The 20341-nt window shown below is 44.0% G+C and overlaps 1 protein-coding gene across 1 annotated transcript; it reads left to right on the top strand.

Moving 5' to 3' along the window:
• The first annotated feature begins 3807 nt into the window (after positions 1–3807).
• On the top strand, positions 3808–19789 carry LOC146651708 (uncharacterized). Its single transcript, XM_085384533.1, has 6 exons — positions 3808–3833; positions 12508–12555; positions 12625–12805; positions 19236–19334; positions 19407–19484; positions 19610–19789. The coding sequence occupies exons 1-6, from the start codon at positions 3808–3810 to the stop codon at positions 19787–19789; spliced, it is 612 nt and encodes a 203-aa protein (XP_085240659.1).
• The last annotated feature ends 552 nt before the right edge of the window (positions 19790–20341 follow it).

Here is a 20341-nt window from a genome sequence, read left to right as displayed (position 1 = left end):
TTTAAAAAACAAGCGCGTCCATGCTCACAGGTGTACACACGGGTGATCACACCCACAAACTACACCCTTTTTGGCTCCTACCTCAAAGCACACTGTGTTCTGTTGGTCTTGTGTGCTGCACAATAATGTTTAACATTTAGTATTTACTGTCGTATTCCCATATATCATTGTGATGTTGTTTATTCTATTACTCTTGTTCTCTTCTGCTTGCTTTCTTTTTTCTTTCTCAGCAGGTGACCCAGGCGATTGATATATGCATTTTTTTTTTCTCTGCCCGTTCTGTTGGTTTTTGTTTTTTGCCCTTCTCCCCCGTCCCTCTTCTCAGCTGTTTCTCTTTCCCTCTTTCTTTCTCCCCTTCTTTCCCCCAGTCAAGTCTGTCCCGTATTCAGTAAGTGAAAATAAAATAAACAATAAAAGGTGAATCAAATGGACCATTACGGCAAGGCTGGGATGGTCAGTTTGGTAAAGTAAATCCGTTGGGCATCTTTCTTTGCCTTTAGACAACAATTCTGATGGCAAAAGAGCCAAACGGGACAGGCCAAAAAAAAAAAAAAAAAAAAAAGAAATCCAACATGAAGGAACATCAACACCTTACTGACATTATTGTGATGTTTGAACAGAATCACAGAGATGGGAGTGAAACATGACCAGACAAGGTACCTTTAAAAATGATTTTACTGAAGACACCGAGCTTTGAATCTGCTGTAGGATGATACAGCTGTCTGCAGTAAACCCAGCATGAGCCTCACGTTTGAGCCACTGACAAATTCAGATCAGTCTGCAGTTTCTGAAATCATATTTTCCTCTGTTTTATTCCACAGATCTGCTGTGGAAGAAAATAACAAAGATCTGAAATCTCTCAAAGAAAGTCGTGATGCATCTCAATCATCCAGGAAAGCAAATCTCCAAAAGTTGATTCTGTTCATCTGGACGCAGCGTTTTGTGGGAGAAACGTTTCATCATCATCAGGTGACGTCTTCAGTCTCAGCTGACTGCAGCTTTCAATCTTATAAACAGGACATTTGCATAATGACTGAAACCAGCCCACTGAAGGAACGATGGGCTGGGAGGTCAGTTCCTTAATCTTAATTATGCAAATTCTCAAGATTATTGATCAAAGACCACTGATCAAATACCACTGATCAATGGCCATGAGTCCCATTCACAGAGAGTTGGGGAATGGCTGCAATCACAGCATTGTACAATGGTGACAGATGTACCCTTAGGCCCCTCCTCCATTCAGAGATGGTCTTTCCCTTTTCACGTAAATGGCCTCCTTGACTCCGCCCTCAAACCAGCGATGTGAACATCCTCATCATTGAAAGAGTGTCCACTGGCCTGTAGGTGTGAATAGACTGCAGAGTCCTGGCCTGACGAGGTGGCTCTTCTGTGTTGTGCCATCCTCTTAGCCAGAGGTTGTTTGGTTTCCCCGATGTATAAATCCTGGCACTTAACAGCGTACACTATGCTACTCTGTTTGTGTCGGGGTGTCACGGCCCAGCGGCACGAGGGAACAGGGATGGACACAGGTGCAGAAACCAACCCGGAAGCGAGGTGACAGAGAACAAATGATTTATTTCCGCCCACAGGTAAACAAAGGTAAAAAACAAAGCGACGCCACCACACTAGTGGCGCGTAGGATTCGTCGGTGAATAATGAGGGCGACCTAGACACCTCTAGGAGACGGCTGAACAGCGGGGGCAGCGGGGAGGTAGAAACAGGACTAGGTAGGGACCGGGGACACTGGAATAAGAGGAGATCACGATCAGAGGGATCCAGCAGACAACCAACAATCCTCCGCAGTTGAATTGAATTGCCTTACTTGGTTTCAGATGGAGGGGACAGGTGGAGCGGAAAGCCCGGAAGCGGTCGAGGCGTGGGGAGGCAGGCAGGTGAGCGGTGGGCCGGCAGGCCACGTTGTGTAAGCAGCAGGCGGCCCAGGTCCAGGAGGACGGGAGCGAGGGGAACGAGATCTCCACTCCGGGTGCTATCTCTGAGGACAAGAAAAAACAGGTGAGTCATCACACGGCGTCAGGACAAGGTTTATGATGCTCCACTGAACTAACATGGGGATAGCAGATACTCAGGCGATGAATGGTTGAGAGCGCAGGTCTGATATACCGCTGGCACGATTGCTCACAGGTGGTCAGCCAGGGAGGGGCAACCGGACTCCGCCTAAAGGAGGAGGAGCCGCTGTCTGAGACCTGCAGGTGCCCAACCAGACCATGACACGGGGACCCGATCCTGTTTATAAGATTCCGGAAACCTGCAGTCAGCTGAGACTGAAGAAGTCACCTGGATGTGTGACGAAACATTTCTCCAACAAAACTTACGTCCTGATGAACAGAACAGTACGTGATTAATGAACAACGTCACATTTCTTCAACCAGGAGGCAGGAAAACCAAAGAGTTTTAAAAAGACAACAGTGGATGTATGAGTAGAGCAGAATAGAACAAGCCTGACTAAAGCATATCACTGGTTCTGGTTTAGTGAAACCTTTTCTGTGACGTCTGGTTTTGATTGATGTGTATCTCCTCTGAGACGGTGGGGGCAAACAGGCGGCGCCCAGGATGGGGGGGAGCCAGTGTAAATATCACTGAGGGTATCCGATGACATGCTGTCCTGTCCTCGCCCCCCGATAAAGTTTTGTCAGCAGGTGATCAGGGATTTGAGTGTGCGTTAACATCCTCAGGAGGAGGAGCCTTTGCCGGTCTCACCTGATGGGAGATGTGTGCAGTCCAGGTGAGACCAGCCACCCTCTCTACTTCCTTCCTGTTTATGTAAGACTGTCTTTGGGTTTTGTAGTGTTTAAGGACTCCTGTGCTCACACTATTATGTCATCATTGTTGATAGCGGTCCTGTGACACCTGACAATCATCAGCTGATGGTGCTGTGGGTTGTGTGAGAGGGTCTGGAGAGACCCCCTGTGGGGGCCAAGGGGTCAGGATGAGTGGGTATTCTGGGGTCTTTTACTGAGCATCTAAGCTCAGCTTTGGGACCAGTTTGTGGGTGATGACAGTGTTAAAAGCTGAAACCCTGTGGAGAGCTGTGCGGGCTGCAGCTGGTGTCTGCCAAGTTAGCAGGATTTCAGACTGGAGAGGGACGATGGGGTAACTGCATGAAGGCAGGTGCCTGTACGCTGGTACTGCAATGACTGTGGCAGATTCATGAGACTGTAGTTAAAGATGGTGGTAACCTCTGCGTTCTGGTCTGTGCAGGATGACTTTATCTATCCAGCTGCTTTCTGTGTGTCGTCTCTGTGCTGATGCTGGAGCAGCTGTGTGGGGTGACCCTTCCCTGGCTGGCCTCTGTGTTGTGGTAGTTCACTTCATTCCTGATAACCTGTTCCTCTGTGTGCTGCCTGTGTGTGATCTCTGTGATAAGAAAGATCAGTAAATACATGCATTGATTTTAAAAGTCCACATTGGTGACACTGCTGTGGTGCTTTTAAACAGAATGGCAACGATGGGAGTGAAACATGACCACACAAGGTACAGACACATGATTGGTGTTTCAGTGAATAATGTCAGCTCGTGCTCTTGACTTGGTTTGATAACCATTTTCACACTGGATATCTCACCCCACAGATCTGCTGTGGTAGAAGAAGAAGAGCTGAAATCAGTCAAGGAAAGGTGACGTGTATGTGATTCATTGAGAGAACAAATGAACTAAAACATGTTTTACCAACACATTTCCTTCTCTACAGACACAGGAAGTTTACTCAAAAACGGTTTTATTTTGAAAGTAAAATTCTGTGATTTAACCAGAGAGACATTACTGTGGTGTTTTTAAACAGGCTCAGAGAGATGGAAGAGAAATATGACCAGACAAGGTAAGAAGCAGCCAGTTATATAAATCTGTTTAATTCTACACAAACTCTTATCAGCACACAGTAAGAAAGAATAAACGGATGTGCTAAATGCTAACAAGTGTGGGACCAAGCAAAGGGAAACATATATCAGTTATATGAACAAAGACACTGAACCACCTTTCAGTTCTAGTACATTTCATTTCATTTATTTATTCATTTTCAGGCACAACAAATACCTATATTGAACATAAAATACACAAAACAAAAAACAAAACTTGCCTGAAAAAGGAGTGGGACGAAGAAAACTTATTAAATCCCACCCCTATACTCACTCATCAACAAAAAAAAACAATAAACTTCCCGCAGCTACGCCCATCATTGCATACAGACCCATCAACAGCCCCGGGCAGATACAAGCATCTAAGCGGCAGCTCGCAACCAACAATTAGAGCCTTCATAACTGAATACAGAATATATAAATTATAAATTGCATTACCACAGGTAACAGGCAGTAATAACTACAAGTAACAAACACACATACATATACATACATATATATCTACACACACAAGTACATATATGTACATACATACGCACACTTTATTTATTTATTTTTTTTTGGAATCCATACCAGCAATGGTAAGAGGACAGACATTACAGAGCACACTAAAACCCATCATTGAGTATACTGTGACCAGACCAACTGTTTGTAGAGGAATTTAAATCTATGAATATTTTTGCATTGTTTCAATTGTAAACTCAGACTGTTCCAGATTTTCACACCACATACAGACACACAAAAGCCTTTACGGGTTGTTCGAGTTCTGGGTAATTTGAATTCTCCAAAGCCTCTCACATTATAAACCTTTTCTCGAATTTCAAATCTAGTTTGTAAATTTGCCGGTAAAAGTTTAGTAAAAGCTTTATACAAAATTATGGATGTATTGTAATTAACCAGATCCTGGAATTTAAGTAACTTTGCCTGAAGAAAGAATTTGTGAGTATGATCTAGATAACCAGCCTTGTGAATAATACGCAGTGCTCGTTTCTGTACTGTGACTCATGGATTAGTTGTATTTTTATATGTGTTTCCCCACACTTCCACACAATATGTAAGATATGGAAGAACCAGAGTACAGTACAGAGTACGAAGTGCATCTTTATCAAGGAATTGTTTCACTTTGTTCAAAACTGCGAGGCTTCTAGAAATTTTGGTTTTTATGTGTCTGACGTGGGGTTTCCATGAAATTTTGTTATCAATTATAACTCCCAAAAATTTGTTTTCACTCACATTATCAATTGGTACACCTTCCATGATAATTGGTAATTCTATATTATATTTTAAATTACCAAAAAACATTGCTTTAGTTTTATTTATATTTAATGATAATTTATTTATGTCCATCCATTTTTTTTATTAATTTTAGCTCCCTGTTTACGGTCATTACAAGATCAGTATAATCATCGCTACTGAAAAATATGTTGGTGTCATCTGCGAACAGTATGAGTTTAAGTACTTGAGAAACATCAAAAATATCATTTATGTATACATTGAAAAGTTTTGGTTGTTTATTCTATTACTCTTGTTCTCTTCTGCTTGCTTTCTTTTTTCTTTCTCAGCAGGTGACCCAGGTGATTGATATATGCATTTTTTTTTCTCTGCCCATTCTGTTGGTTTTTGTCTTTTGCCCTTCTCCCCCGTCCCTCTTCTCAGCTGTTTCTCTTTCCCTCTTTCTTTCTCCCCTTCTTTCCCCCAGTCAAGTCTGTCCCGTATTCAGTAAGTGAAAATAAAATAAACAATAAAAGGTGAATCAAATGGACCATTACGGCAAGGCTGGGATGGTCAGTTTGGTAAAGTAAATCCGTTGGGCATCTTTCTTTGACTTTAGACAACAATTCTGATGCAAAAGAGCCAAACAGGACAGGCAAAAAAAAAAGAAAAAAAAGAAAAAAAGTTTTGGTCCCAACACTGACCCTTGGGGAACACCACATGTAATACCAAGTTTCTCTGAATGGTAATGCCCTATGCTAACATATTGTTCCCGACCTGTTAGGTAACTTTTTAACCAGTTACCAGCTTTCCCTCGAATACCATATCTTTCCAATTTATCCAGTAAAATTGAGTGATTGATTGTGTCGAAGGCCTTTTTGAGGTCAACAAAAATACCAACTGCATATTTATTTTTATCCAGTGTATCAGTAATTTCTTCTACTGCCTCAATTATCGCCATTGAAGTGGTTCTTTGCGTTCTGAAACCATACTGACCAACATTTATTATTTGATGTTTTTCAAGGAATTTTTCTAATCTTGAATTAAAAAGTTTTTCTAGAATTTTTGAGAATTGAGGCAGTAGAGAAATAGGCCTATAATTGGTAAAACTGTGTTTGTCATTACTTTTATATAGTGGTATTACTTTCGCAATTTTCATTTTTTTTTGGAAAACAACCGGACTGAAATGATAAATTACAGATATATGTTAAGGGACTAGCAATATTCAGAATAACCTGTTTAACTACAGACATATTTATGTCATGATAATCCATTGAAGACTTACTTTTACATTTTAATGTGATATTTATTACTTCTTGCTCATTTGTAGCTGAGAGGAACAGTGAAAAGGGATTTGATTTTATATTACTGATATTTTCATTTTTATGACACGGGATGTCCGCTGCTAGTTCAGGGCCAACATTTATGAAGAATTTATTGAACCCATCGACAATATTACTCATGTTGTGATTTTCACCATTTGCATCAGTAAAATATTCAGGATATGATGTTCCAGAAGATCCTTGTTTAATTAAGTTGTTTAACACATCCCAAGTTCCTTTTATATTGTTTTTATTTTCATATAATCTTCTTCTATAATAAAGTTGTTTGCTCGTTCTTATAATATCAGTCAATTTATTTCTATATGCTTTATATCTTTGTTCCACTTCTTTTGTTTTTACTTTGATAAACTGTTTATACAGATTGTTTTTCTTTTTGCAAGCATTAATAATTCCTTTTGTGAGCCAAGGACTTTTTATCTTTTTTTTCTTTGTCATGTGTTCGTTTACAGGACAATGTTTATTGTACCACATAGTAAAAATATCTAGAAAATTATCATAAGCCTTGTCCACATCTGACTCTTCATACACCGAACTCCAATCTTGTTGTGCTAAATCGAAATTGAAGGCATGAATTGCTTCTTCATTTATTGTTCGCTTTGCTATCATGATCTTGGTATCTATTTTTTTTAAATCACAGTCACACAAAGTAAAAACTGGTAAGTGGTCAGTTATATCACAGACAAGCAGGCCACTATTAATTTGGAAATCCATGACATTAGTAAAAATGTTGTCAATAATAGTGGCGCTATGTGATGTTATTCTGCTTGGCTTTGTTATTGTTGGATATAGTGATAAGCTGTACATTGTGTCAGTAAAGTCATCAATGGCTTTTAACCTTGTTGGATTTAGCAAATCAATGTTAAAATCACCACAGATAAATAGTAATTTTTGGTTCACCGAAGCAAACGTTTTTTCTATCCATTCATTAAAAGTGTCAATACTTGAACTGGGTGTCCGATATATGCAACTTATTATAACATTTCTCTTTTTTTCATTCATAATCTCAATAGTCAAACATTCCAAAATTCCATCAATAGCCATAGACATAGTTGTTACAACATTATATTTTATAGAGTTATGAACATATATAGCAACCCCGCCGCCCGCCTTATTTAATCTATTCATGTATTTTAAATCATATCCATTCAAACAAAAATCTATTCCTTTATCGACATTGAACCAAGTTTCAGTGATGGCTATAACACTAAAGGGGCGAGAAAATTGTTGCAAATAGTCCTTAATGAAATCAAAATTAGAGTACATACTTCTGCTGTTAAAGTGAATTAATGAGAGCTTCCCGTCTAGGTTAATTTCTTTTTCATATTGTTCCTGAGTGAAATAATTACAATTTTTAACAAAAGAAGAGAGAAAGTTACTTTCAGAATCTATTTCTGGATCTATTATATTATGCTCCTTATATTCACAATCTAGATCAATTACTTTCTGTTGAAGAACTAATTTCAACGTGTCCATGTCATTTCCTGGTGTAATTGATACATTGGTGTCAGTTATACTTGTCCAGATCCTCCATGTTCCTCACTATCAGTACTTTTGCCTCTTCTGGTGTCCCGTTTAGCTTAATGAAAATCTTACAGTTTGTTACCCATGTATGTTGTATTTTACCGTTCTTCTTCAGTTGCCTTGCCTTCCTCGCGATGTCTGCGTTTTTTCGTGTCAGATGCTCATTAATGAAAACGTCCGTGCCTTTCAGTTTGCGTCCTTGTTTCAGCAGTGCGACCTTGTTCTTCCGATTGACAAATCTCATAATGATGGCCGGCAGTCTGTCACTCCTCCTGGGCAGTGAGTGACATGCTTCTATGTGCTCCAGGTCCATCTCTATCCCCTTGCTTTGGAGGAAGGACGCCACCTGTTGCTCTACCGAGCGGGTCTCCTCGTCGCTGGGCTCCCCGACGTTCCCGGCCACCGCGCGCGCGTACGAGCGCGGCTTGATTTTAATACCGCTGATGACCACGTCATTCGTACGGGTGTACTGCTCCAGCTCATCCACCCGCCGCTCGAGATCCATGATCCGTCTGTCCTTCTCGGCATTTTGGAGGCGTAGCTGTTTTACCTCCTCCAGAAGCCCCAGAAGCAGCTCCTGCTGTGCCCTGACTGCGGCCACGTCTCCGCACAGCGCTCCGAGGGAGGTTTTAATGTCCTCAACCTCCTCTGGTGTTGGGCCTTTCTTGGGTGGCATACTGAAGCGAGAGCATGAGGCGGCCACCACGAGGGACCCGGAAGCGGAATTTCTGATGATGGCGCCTGGCTAGGCCTGCTGGCTGATGGTGGAGCCTGGCTGTGGCCTGCTGGCTGATGGTGGAGCCTGGCTGTGTCTGCTGGATGTGGCCTGCTGGCTGATGGTGGAGCCTGGCTGTGGCCTACTGGCTGATGGTGGAGCCTGGCTGTGGCCTGCTGGCTGGTGGTGGAGCCTGGCTGTGGCCTGCTGAGCCTGGCTGTGGCCTGCTGGCTGATGGTGACATGACATGTTACACTGAGTGTTTCTAACACAAACCAAAATCCAGAAGCAGTGTGTGGACTGCATCCACAGAGATAATCAATACACGTGATTAGTCAGCCAGTGAGAGCACCTTCATGAAGTTTGCATTCAGGTGTTACCACAGCGTCAGGGAGGAAAGACATCAAATGATCTTAGAGACGCGTCTGACGTCCCATCAGTCTGGGAAACCACCGTCCCACAGAGAGAGAAACTTCACCATGAAAAACATGAAGGACAGCTGCCACACGTCTCAGGAGTGACATGCCGGCCCGTTCATGCAGTGTTCACACAAGCTGCAACATTTCCTTCAGACTTCACAGATGTGATGTCTACACTGCAGCCATGTGGGTGATGCTGTTATATGTTCTGATTGGCACATCCAGTCAAAGCCTTTGCACGCTGGATAGGCCTGGGCCCCCTTTCCCTGGCGGGTCGCGGAGTATGGGAGTGCCTACTGGGGTCAGCGGGGGAGCTGGCCCCAGGGAGGGGTCACCTGCCCCTCCCTTCCTTCCCTCCCCATCTCCAGCTGCCTCCCTCTCCCCGCTCCACCACAACCACCCACACATGCAGGGCCTTGGAGTAGGGGTATGTCACCAGGGTGCAGAGGAGGCTACCCCCCTCCCCCCCTGTCCCCTTCTGGCTGCCTCTGCCTCAATTTTATCCCACAACTTAGACATTCACATTACTCACACTCTCATTACACATACGTATAGGATCTTGGGGGTGGGCACGATACACGGAGTCCAAATTACCATCAGGGTGTACACCTCACCCCTGGCATCGTTGCCCACCTCTCAATTTTAAATACACGTAGACATTGAGGGCTAGCAGGAGGGACCATGCGCTTACCTGCTGCTCTCTGGCAGGTAGCTCCATGCCCTCCTGGGTTTTAAATGCACCTTAGAACACACATGCATCAACACTACAATGAGCGGGTGGAGGGAGGTTTGGAGTCTTCTCTCACCCCCGTTCTCTGCGGCCTGCTCCAGCGGGGGGGCTAGGAGGAGGAGTTGGCCGTCCAACTGCGGTCTGGAGTGTGGGGCCTCCCTGCTGCTGCGGAGTCGGGGCGGTCTGCCTCCCCCCACCGCAGGGAAAAGGGTAACACCACCTGGGTCTGGGTGCAGTTCCCCCCTCCAGGGGCAAGGGTACCTAGACCCGGTTTGTAGAGTACGCTTGGGGAGTGTGATCGTGTGTACAACGTCTCTTTATGTCTGTCTCCACGTTGGTTGAGTGTGGAGTAAGTGCATATGAGAGCATGAGGGTGGGAATGGATGTTTGTGTCTGTGTGTGCCTGTATGTCTGTGTCTATATGTCAGGTTGGGTGTCAGACGCCACCTCTCTGGGGACATCTCAGGCCCTCCAAGGTTTGGAGGTCTATCTCCACCCACCACCACTTCCCCTGCCAGTGGCGGACTCCCTCAGACATCGGTGCGTTGGTGGTTTTTTGTGTCCGGGGGTGGGCGTCCAGGTACACACCGGCTCACTCCTTGGCGGCCGCTTATCGGGGCCTGGAGCCTGGGGCTCGCTCGGGCCACTTCGGAGGTGGGGTGCCCCCGGCCTCTCGGCCTGGGGCTCGGTCACTCAGGCACGGCTGGCTGCCGGCGGAGCTCACGGGCGCGTCACTGCAACCCCCCCTGGCTTCTGCTCCGCGGCTGCTGAGTGAGCCCTCATCTGGGACTCTCCTCAGCTCTTTCTGGGACAGTGGCGCGGCTGCCCCTCTGTTGGTCTTCCTTGGTCTCTTGTGTTCTGGGGGCCTCTGGATGTCTGGGGCCTGGATCTCCTCCATACCTGCTTCATACCCTGGAGGATGGGGCTGTGGCCCCCCCACACTCCCTATCAGATTGTTACATGGAGAAACCTTTGGAATGCAAGCATGCTGATCCACACAGGTATGCACACAGGTGTACACACGGGTATTCGCAGACGTGGACTACAGCTTTCTTGGCTGCTGCCTCAAAGCACATTGTGCGCTGTCTATCTTGCGTGCTGCACAATATCGTTTATTATTTAGTATCTACTGATATCTACTGCTAGCTAGTTTATTGTGATGGTGCCGTTTTTTTTATTATGTTGCTCTTTGTTGTTTGCTTTCTCTTCTGTTTTTTTCTCCATACAGGTGATCCAGGTGTTTTGTTTTTTTTGTTTGTTTGTTTTTTCTTTCTTCCCCCCCTTCTCACCGTCTCTTCTCCCCTTTGGTTTTCTTTCTCTCCCTCTCTTTCTTTCATTCTTTCTCCCTGTCTTATCCCCCAGTCATGTCTGTCCCGTTTGTAGCAACTGAAAATAAAATAAATTCATAATTATAATAAAGGTCAATCAAATGGACCAATATGGCAAGGCCATGATGATCCACTTGGTAAAATAAATCCGCTTGGCATCTTTCTTGGCCTTAAGACAACAATTCTGATGCTAAAGATCCAAACAGGACACAAAAAAAAAAAAAAAAAAAAAAAAAAAAGCCTTTGCACGCATGCTTTCTGAAGCTGTGCCCACCCACGGGGAGTTACACAGCTGTGACCAAAGGGACAGTGATCAGCTGTGTGGGGGGGGGACGAGCGCTGCCTTTGTCACAGTCGTTTATGCATGTTCAGATCATACTGACTGCAGCGACTAAAAGAGTGTTTCATTATTTACTCTATATGAGCAGAGATGGGCAGTAACGCGTTACTTGTAAACTCGTTACTAGTAATCTGATTACTTTTTTCAAGTAACAAGTAAAGTAAAGGATTACTATTGCAAAAACGGTAATTAGATTATCGTTACTTTCCCGTAGGAACGCTGTGTTACTGCGTTACTAAACCCTGGCTCACCTGCACCAGGGTAAACCTCCGCCTACCCCACTCCTGCTTTACAGGTGAAAATAGAGCAACAGGACCGCTGAGACTTTGACTTTATTTATTTTCTGCTGTGTTTTACTTGCATCTATTTGAAAGACTGAGTGTAAACACAAAAAATATTTTATTTTATGTGCTGGAATGTGCAGAAAATAGGTTTAAATGTTAAACTAATTTCTTCCAGTCAGAGAATGTTGCAGATAATTTAATGTTTGCTTGATGCATAAAGTTAAAAGATTAAAACTAATAAAACAAGTTTTAAAAAGAGACTTTTCCATTTGATTACATTTTGTATGATGGATTATGCAGAAAAAGTAGAATTGGGCTGAAAGATCTATCGCTTTATCACCTGTTCAGGTTGTAAATCGTGTTTTTAAAAAGTAACTAAGTAACTAAGTAATTAATTACTTTTGAAAATAAGTAATCAGTAAAGTAACTGGGTTACTTTTTTGGGAAGTATCAGTAATTAGTTACTGATTACTTTTTTCAAGTAACTTGACCATCACTGTATATGAGTACTACTGTAGTGATTCATCCAGCACCAGCACAGCATTAAAGTCACTTCTCATCATTCGTTCTGGCGTCTGCTTTAAAATGTCATCATGAGCAGAATGTGTTCAATGCAGGTATTCATGAGCATTAATGATCCTTCTGGGTGTGTGAGTGACCTGAGACGACTCACCGGAGACCATGTGAGAGGTGGGTGGCTCAACGTGATGCCGCATGGTCACACAATGTTGTTTCTACTCCACAGAGCAGCTCTAAATGACAAAGACGAAGAACTAAAATCATTCAAAGACAGGTACATGCAGCTCCACCAAACATCAGTACGGCAAATCCGCTTCAGATAATCAGTCGTGTTTTTTCACAGAGTCACGAGAGAGGTCGCCCTTTCACTGAAGATGGGGAAAAACACAGAGAGCATGAACAACCCTGTCAGTAACACCAGGCTCATACAGATGTATGAAGAGCTGAGGCTGGAGTGGCCAAAGGTCAAAGAACACCTGAAATCCAATAATGGAAACTCGGAATCAGTAAGAGCCCGCATTCAGGTACGGGAATGTCTGATTACTGTCACATACGTCCATTATTCTTTTTTTTTTTTTTTTCTTTTATTTTCACTTACTGAATACGGGACAGACTTGACTGGGGGAAAGAAGGGGAGAAAGAAAGAGGGAAAGAGAAACAGCTGAGAAGAGGGACGGGGGAGAAGGGCAAAAAACAAAAACCAACAGAACGGGCAGAGAAAAAAAATGCATATATCGATCACCTGGGTCACCTGCTGAGAAAGAAAAAAGAAAGCAAGCAGAAGAGAACAAGAGTAATAGAATAAACAACATCACAATGATACATGGGAATACGACAGCAAATACCAAACACTAAACACCACTGTGCAGCACACAAGACCAACAGAACACAGTGTGCTTTGAGGTAGGAGCCAAAAAGGGTGTAGTTTGTGGGTGTGATCACCCGTGTGTACACCTGTGAGCATGGATGCGCTTGTTTTTTGTTTTTTAAAAGGTTCCTTCTTGTAATAATCTGCTAGAGGGTGTGGGGGGGCCACAGCCCCGTCCTCCAGGGCATGAAGCAGGTATGGAGGAGATCAAAACTCCAGACATCCAGAGGCCCCCAGAACACAAGAGACCAAGGAAGACCAACAGAGGGGCAGCCGCGCCACTGTCCCGGAAAGAGCTGAGGAGAGTCCCAGATGAGGGCTCACTCAGCAGCCGCGGAGCAGAAGCCAGGGGGGTTGCAGTGACGCGCCCGTGAGCTCCGCCGGCAGCCAGCCGCGCCTGAGTGACCGAGCCCCAGGCCGAGAGGCCGGGGGCACCCCACCTCCGAAGTGGCCCGAGCGAGCCCCAGGCTCCAGGCCCCGATAAGCGGCCGCCAAGGAGTGAGCCGGTGTGTACCTGGACGCCCATCCCCGGACACAGAGAACCACCAATGCACCGATGTCTGAGGGGGTCCGCCACTGGCAGGGGAAGTGGTGGTAGGGGGAGATAGGCCTCCAAACCTTGGAGGGCCTGAGATGTCCCCAGAGAGGTGGCGCCTGACACCCAACCTGACATATAGACACAGACATACAGGCACACACAGACACAAACATACATTCCCACCCTCATGCTCTCATATGCACTTACTCCACACTCAACCAACGTGGAGACAGACATAAAGAGACGTTGTACACACGATCACACTCCCCAAGCGTACTCTACAAACCGGGTCTAGGTACCCTTGCCCCTGAAGGGGGGAACTGCACCCAGACCCAGGTGGTGTTTCCCTTTTCCCTGCGGTGGGGGGAGGCAGACCGCCCCGACTCCGCAGCAGCAGGAAGGCCCCACACTCCAGACCGCAGTCGGACGGCCAACTCCTCCTCCTAGCCCCCCCGCTCCAGCAGGTCGCAGAGAACGGGGGTGAGAGAAGACTCCAAACCTCCCTCCACCCGCTCATTGTAGTGTTGATGCATGTGTGTTCTAAGGTGCATTTAAAACCCAGGAGGGCATGGAGCTACCTGCCAGAGAGCAGCAGGTAAGCGCATGGTCCCTCCTGCTAGCCCTCAATGTCTACATGTATTTAAAATTGAGAGGTGGGCAACGATGCCAGGGGTGGGGTGTACACCCTGATGGTACTTTGGATTCCGTGTATCGTGCCCACCCCCAAGATCCTATATGTATGTGTAATGAGAGTGTGAGTAATGTGAATGTCTAAGTTGTGGGATAAAATTGAGGCAGAGGCAGCCAGAAGGGAACAGAGGGGGGGGGGTAGCCTCCTCTGCACCCTGGTGACATACCCCTACTCCAAGGCCCTGCATGTGTGGGTGGTTGTGGTGGAGCGGGAAGAGGGAGGCAGCTGGAGATGGGGAGGGAAGGAAGGGAGGGGCAAGTGACCCCTCCCTGGGGCCAGCTCCCCCGCTGACCCCAGTAGGCACCCCCATACTCCGCGACCCGCCAGGGAAAGGGGGCCCAGGCCCATCCAGACCGGGGCCCAGTGCAGCAGCGCCTCCCGGCCCCACAGAGCCCGGGACAGTCCACCCAACCCCACCACAGAGAAAACTGCACCCACCCCACCATCCACTCATCTTCCAGACTACATAAGACAATAAACACCCAGGCTGAGATCTTCCTCCACCTCTCCTGTATCTCCCCCTCCTGCAGAGGGAGCTCCTTAGGAGAGGAAAGCTCCTGCAAGATGTGACAATCTCCCCCACCAGTTGAAGAGCCCCCCAGGTGGCTCGATGCACCGGCGGCACCCTGCTCCAGGGCTGGGCCCCCATGCACCCACCCGCCCACAACCCCGGCAACACACCAACCAGGACCCAAGCCCCCGAGGCCCGGTCCGGGTCCCAGCCCAGAGACGGAGCGCCCCCAGAACCTCACGCCCATCCCGGACCCACCCAGGGGCAGCCAGGCTACCAGGTCAGTAACCCACGTCCGTCAGCACAGACCCTCCCCTAGCCCCGCTGCACGCAGCCGCGAGGAAACAGTCACCTGAGAGCCAACAGAGCCCCTAACCGGACATGACCGCTACCCCGGGTTGAGCCCCCCAAGGAAGATGCCTCCGGGGAACCCCCCGACGCCCTAAGCCTGTCCCTACCCCCACACCAATCACAACAGTGAAGGCGGGACCAAACTATGACCCCCCACCCCCACTAGGTGATGGAGCTGATCAAAGGAGCCCAGAGCAATTGATCTGATGTGGTGGCAGAGGCTGTATCAAGACTAATGTAATCTAATAGATAATTTCTATATTGGTTAGAATTAAGATTATTTTTATTTTTCCAGTTCATGAGGACTGTTTTCTTGGCTATGCATAGGGCAGTGAAAACCATATGGGCGATATTCTTTTCTGAAGTGACATTATCTAAGCTGCCCAACAAACACACTAAGGGGGAAGTTGGAATGTTACATTTCAGACACTTCGATAAGTCTTCACATATCTCGCGCCAAAACTTCTGAACTGGTGGACAGAACCAAAGAGCGTGGATATAATTGTCCGGTGAATTGGTTTGGCAGTGTGAGCAGTTGTTGGTAGACGTAAAGCCCATCTTGAACATCCGATGACCTGTATAGTGCACTCTATGTAATATTTTGTATTGAATTAATTGAAGACTGGGATTTCTAATTAGATGAAAGGTTTTTAAGCAAATCTGAGACCAGAAGTTTAGGTCTAAGTTAACTGATAAATCCGCTTCCCATTTTGCAATAGGAAGTGATATTGATTCATCTGTTTTAGAAAGCATTCTGTATATTTTGGATAGTAATTTGGGGGGTTTAAGAGTAAGAAATTGAACCACACTTGGTGGTGTTTGTAGTTCAACTTGACCTGGTTTAAATTTCTTTTTTACTATGGATTTAATTTGTTGATATTCTAAAAATCTTTTCTTGTTGATCCCATATTGTGTAACTAGTCCGTCAAATGAAATAAATTCTGTTCCTTCTAGTATATGTTCTAAATATTTGATTCCTTTATCACTCCAATCTGAAAAGTTTATCATATTATTGTTTTGTAATATGTCAGGGTTGTTCCAGATAGGTGTACGTTTGCATGGGATTAATGAAGATGCCGTCAATTTTAGAAACTCCCACCATGCTGTCAGAGAAGAGCTGATGTTGATGCTTTTAAAGCATTCATGTCGTTGGATGTTTGAGCTGATAAATGGTAGGTCTGAGATCTCTAGATTATTGCAGAGTGCTTGTTCTACATCTAGCCAAGGTTCATCTAAGAGGGTATGTTTTACCCATCCTGAGATAAACTGAAGCCTGTTGGCTAAGAAGTAGTGCTGAAAGTTAGGCAGTTCTAGTCCTCCTTTATCCTTGGTCTTTTGTAGTGTTTTTAAGCTTATACGTGGGGGTTTATTTTTCCAAAGGAATTTGGACATACATGAATCTAGAGATCTGAACCAATCTTGTGGCGGTTTAGTTGGGATCATTGAGAATAAATAATAAATTATTTTTGGTAAGACCATCATTTTTATAGCGGCAACCCTTCCCATGAGTGATATGGGTAGACATTTCCATCTAGCCAGATCATCTTCTACCTTCTTTAAAAGTGGGATATGGTTTAATTTAGTTAGATCTGCAAGCTTGGGAGAAACATTAATACCTAAATATTTTATATTTCCCGATTGCAGTGGTGTAGAAGAGGAATTATGGAGGGAGCAATTAATCGGTAGAACTGTAGATTTTGACCAGTTAATTGACTAATCTGATATTCTTGCAAAAGAGTTTATCAATTCAATCACCCCAGAGATATTGGTTTGTGAGTTTTGGAGAAAAAGTAACACATCATCCGCATAAAGGCTGATTTTATGTTCCACGTTCTTGCATTTTATGCCCTTAATTACTGAATTCTGTCTAATTGCTGCTGCTAGTGGTTCAATAAAAATTGCAAACAGTGAAGGGGAGAGTGGGCATCCCTGCCTGGTGCCCCTCAAGAGACAGAAGTTGGAGGATGTCTGGTCATTTGTTCTGACACAAGCTGTTGGGGAGTTATATAATATTTTTAACCAGTTTATGAAAGAGGATCCAAAACCAAATTTGTGTAAAGTTGCAAATAGAAATTTCCAGTTAACTCTGTCGAATGCTTTTTCTGCGTCTAAGGAGAATATTGTAGTTTCTAGGTTTTTACTGTATGAGTAGTCTATCAAATTAAGTAATCTACGTGTATTTGTTGATGAGTGCCTACCTTTTATGAAACCAGTTTGGTCAGGATGAATTAAGAGGGGGGTTATTTTCTCTAGTCTCTTTGAGAGAGCTTTGCAGATTATTTTAAGGTCTACATGTATAAGGGATATTGGACGATAGCTTGAGGGATATACAGGGTCTTTGCCTGGTTTTAGCAGGAGATTAATGTTTGCAGAATTCATATTTGATGGAAGTCTGCCCTTTTCTTTAATTTCTAACAACGTTCTGTAGAAAACTGGTGCTAGAATCGACCAGAATTCTTTGTAGAATTCTGCTGGAAAGCCGTCTGGACCTGGAGCCTTATTATTGTGCATACTTATCAGGGCTTCCTGGAGTTCACCTGGTGTCAGTGGTGAATCCAGTGCCATTGCTTGAGTGTCCAATAATTTTGGAAGAGTTATGTTGTCCAAAAACTGATCAATTTCTTTTTTAGACGGGTTTATTTGTGGTGAATACAACGTTTTATAGAAATCCCTGAAAATGTTGTTTATTTGTATCGGTTCATATATTGTGTTCCCAGATGAATCTTGAACAGCACATATAGTTGTTTTTTCTTTATTTATTTTTAGCTGGTTTGCTAGAAATTGACCGGATTTATTACCATGTTCATAATTTTGTAGGCGTAGTCTTTGTACTAAGAATTTTGTTTTTTTTATCAATTATCTCATTTAATTCTAGTTTTGTTTTGCGTATTTTGTTCAATGTTTCCTGATCTTGGTGGGACGCGTAGGCTTCTTCTAGTGATTTGATGTTTTTTTCTAATTCCTGAATATTTTTGTTTTCTTTTTTCTTTTTATGTGATGAGAAAGAAATTATTTTACCTCTCATCACAGCTTTCCCTGCTTCCCATAGAACAGAAGCTGATGTTTCGGGAGTGTCATTATAGTCTAAATATGAAGTCCATTCCTTTTTAAAGTATTTAATTAAAGTCTTCATCTTTAAGCAGTGATATATTAAATCTCCAGTTTTTTCTTGGCGTGGTATTATTCTTGTGCATTAGTGTTAAAGATACAGGACCATGATCGCTGACAGCTATAGGGTGAATCTCAGTGTCTGAAATGTCGTTCAGCAGTGAGCTGCTGACCAAAAAATAATCCAGACGAGAGTAGGAGTGATGGACATGTGAGAAAAAAGTATATTCCTTACTGGTGGGGTGAAGGGAGCGCCATGCATCGCAAAGACCAAAGTCGCTCATATACTGTTTGATTATATTTGTGGACTGCCAATTACGCTGAGTTCCCGCTGTATTGAGCCTATCCATGTCTTCATTTAGTCCAAGGTTGAGGTCGCCTCCAAGAACAAGTGTGCCATCTAAGTGTTCAGAGAGTGCACTGAAAAAACCGTGAAAGAATGAGGGATCATCAACATTTGGACCATATACACTTGCAATACATAGCTTTTTATCACGTATAGATAGTTTAATGATTAAGAATCTGCCCTCTGGATCTATAACTGTATCGAGTACTGTGAAATTAATATTTTTATGTATTAAAATTGCTGCTCCCCTTTGTCTAGAATTATGACAAGCTGAGAACACATTGGGAAACTCAGGTGTTTTAAGTTCATTCGAACCTCTAAGAGGTCTGTGGGTCTCTTGTAATAGGACAACATCTGCCTGTAGTTTTTTGAGTTGGTTAAATATTTTTAACCTCTTTACTCTGGAGCCAGCTCCATTTATATTCCATGTAATGAACCTCAGTGTACACATAGATGTTTGTGTATAACATACGTCCATTATTCAACACTTACAACCTGATTATGGTTTGTTTATCTGGGAAATGTAAACTGATGAATTTAGGAAGCTTTTAAAGCTGGATTAACTGAGATGGAGAAGAAGAAGAGGCAGATAGATGAAGTGCTTGGATTGAGTGAGCTCAGCTTTGGGACGTCTCACAAGGTACTGGAGCTAAAACTCAAACTACACCTAAAAACTTCGGCTGCTCTCTTTAAAGCAACGTTGTGGTTTCAGGTTGAAGACTTCAGGCTGCTAGCGGCACAGAACCTGCAGCTGGCCATCTACCGCAGCAGGACACAGCCTGACCCAAAGGTACGACATGTTTTAGACAAAGCTGTCAGTTGTACAGGAGTTCAGTGCAGCTGACGTTGGCATTAATAACTTACAGAATCTTTGCTGAAGCTGAGTTTTGCAGCACAATATTTTCTTCCTAACAGGCGAAAGATGAAAATCCTCAGAACATGGTGGAGCAGTTTAACTCTGAATGTTACTGGCTCGGCTGTTTGATGGCTTTAAACAGTCCTCCTCTTCACCCTGACTGGGACAATCACGTTCTGGGGATGGACGCTTGGGACGTTTTCCCACGAAAACTGCAGCTGTTTCTGATAGGTTTGTAGCTTGAACCTATTCGCTGGAACGTTGAGGACAATATAACTACACAGCGAGCAAGACACGAAGTAGGCAACGTTCTCTGGTTTACTCATGCATGAGGGAGACCTGCCTGGAGCCAAGTGTCGTTCCACCACTTGACCTCCGTCAGACTCTCAGCCACGTTCCCCATAGCACTCCTTTTATTGTGGTTACATGAATATGCATAGGGTCATTAACATATAAGATAAGATAAGATAAGATAAGATAAGATAACCTTTATTAGTCCCACACGTGGGAAATTTGTTTTGTCACAGCAGGAAGTGGACAGTGCAAAAGTTATGAGGCAAAAATTTGAATACAATAAGAATAAATACAGTACACAACTGTACAGAATAGAATAAAATAAAATACTATATACAGTAGAATAAAATAAAATAAATATACAATAAGATAAAAATAGAATACAAATACAAATACTATATACAACTGAGTAAAAATACAACAATGACAGAAAGGATTATTGCACTTAGTATTATTGCATATGTATGGATGTGTGTGCTTGATCAGTTAAAGTCTTT

The sequence above is a fragment of the Rhamphochromis longiceps genome, linkage group LG16, assembly GCF_057381845.1.
Source record: "Rhamphochromis longiceps isolate RC_006_pf linkage group LG16, R_longiceps_female_GT1.1, whole genome shotgun sequence".
Classification (NCBI taxonomy): domain Eukaryota; kingdom Metazoa; phylum Chordata; class Actinopteri; order Cichliformes; family Cichlidae; genus Rhamphochromis; species Rhamphochromis longiceps.
This window is presented reverse-complemented; position numbering and strand designations above follow the sequence as displayed.

Bases quoted from the DNA above. Each gene is read 5' to 3' on its own strand.
- LOC146651708 (XM_085384533.1), top strand. From the start codon at position 3,808: ATGGAAGAGAAATATGACCAGACAAG. The intron at 3,834-12,507 runs GTAAGAAGCAGC...TCTACTCCACAG, and splicing joins GAGAAATATGACCAGACAAG to AGCAGCTCTAAATGACAAAG. The intron at 19,485-19,609 runs GTACGACATGTT...TCTTCCTAACAG, and splicing joins GGACACAGCCTGACCCAAAG to GCGAAAGATGAAAATCCTCA.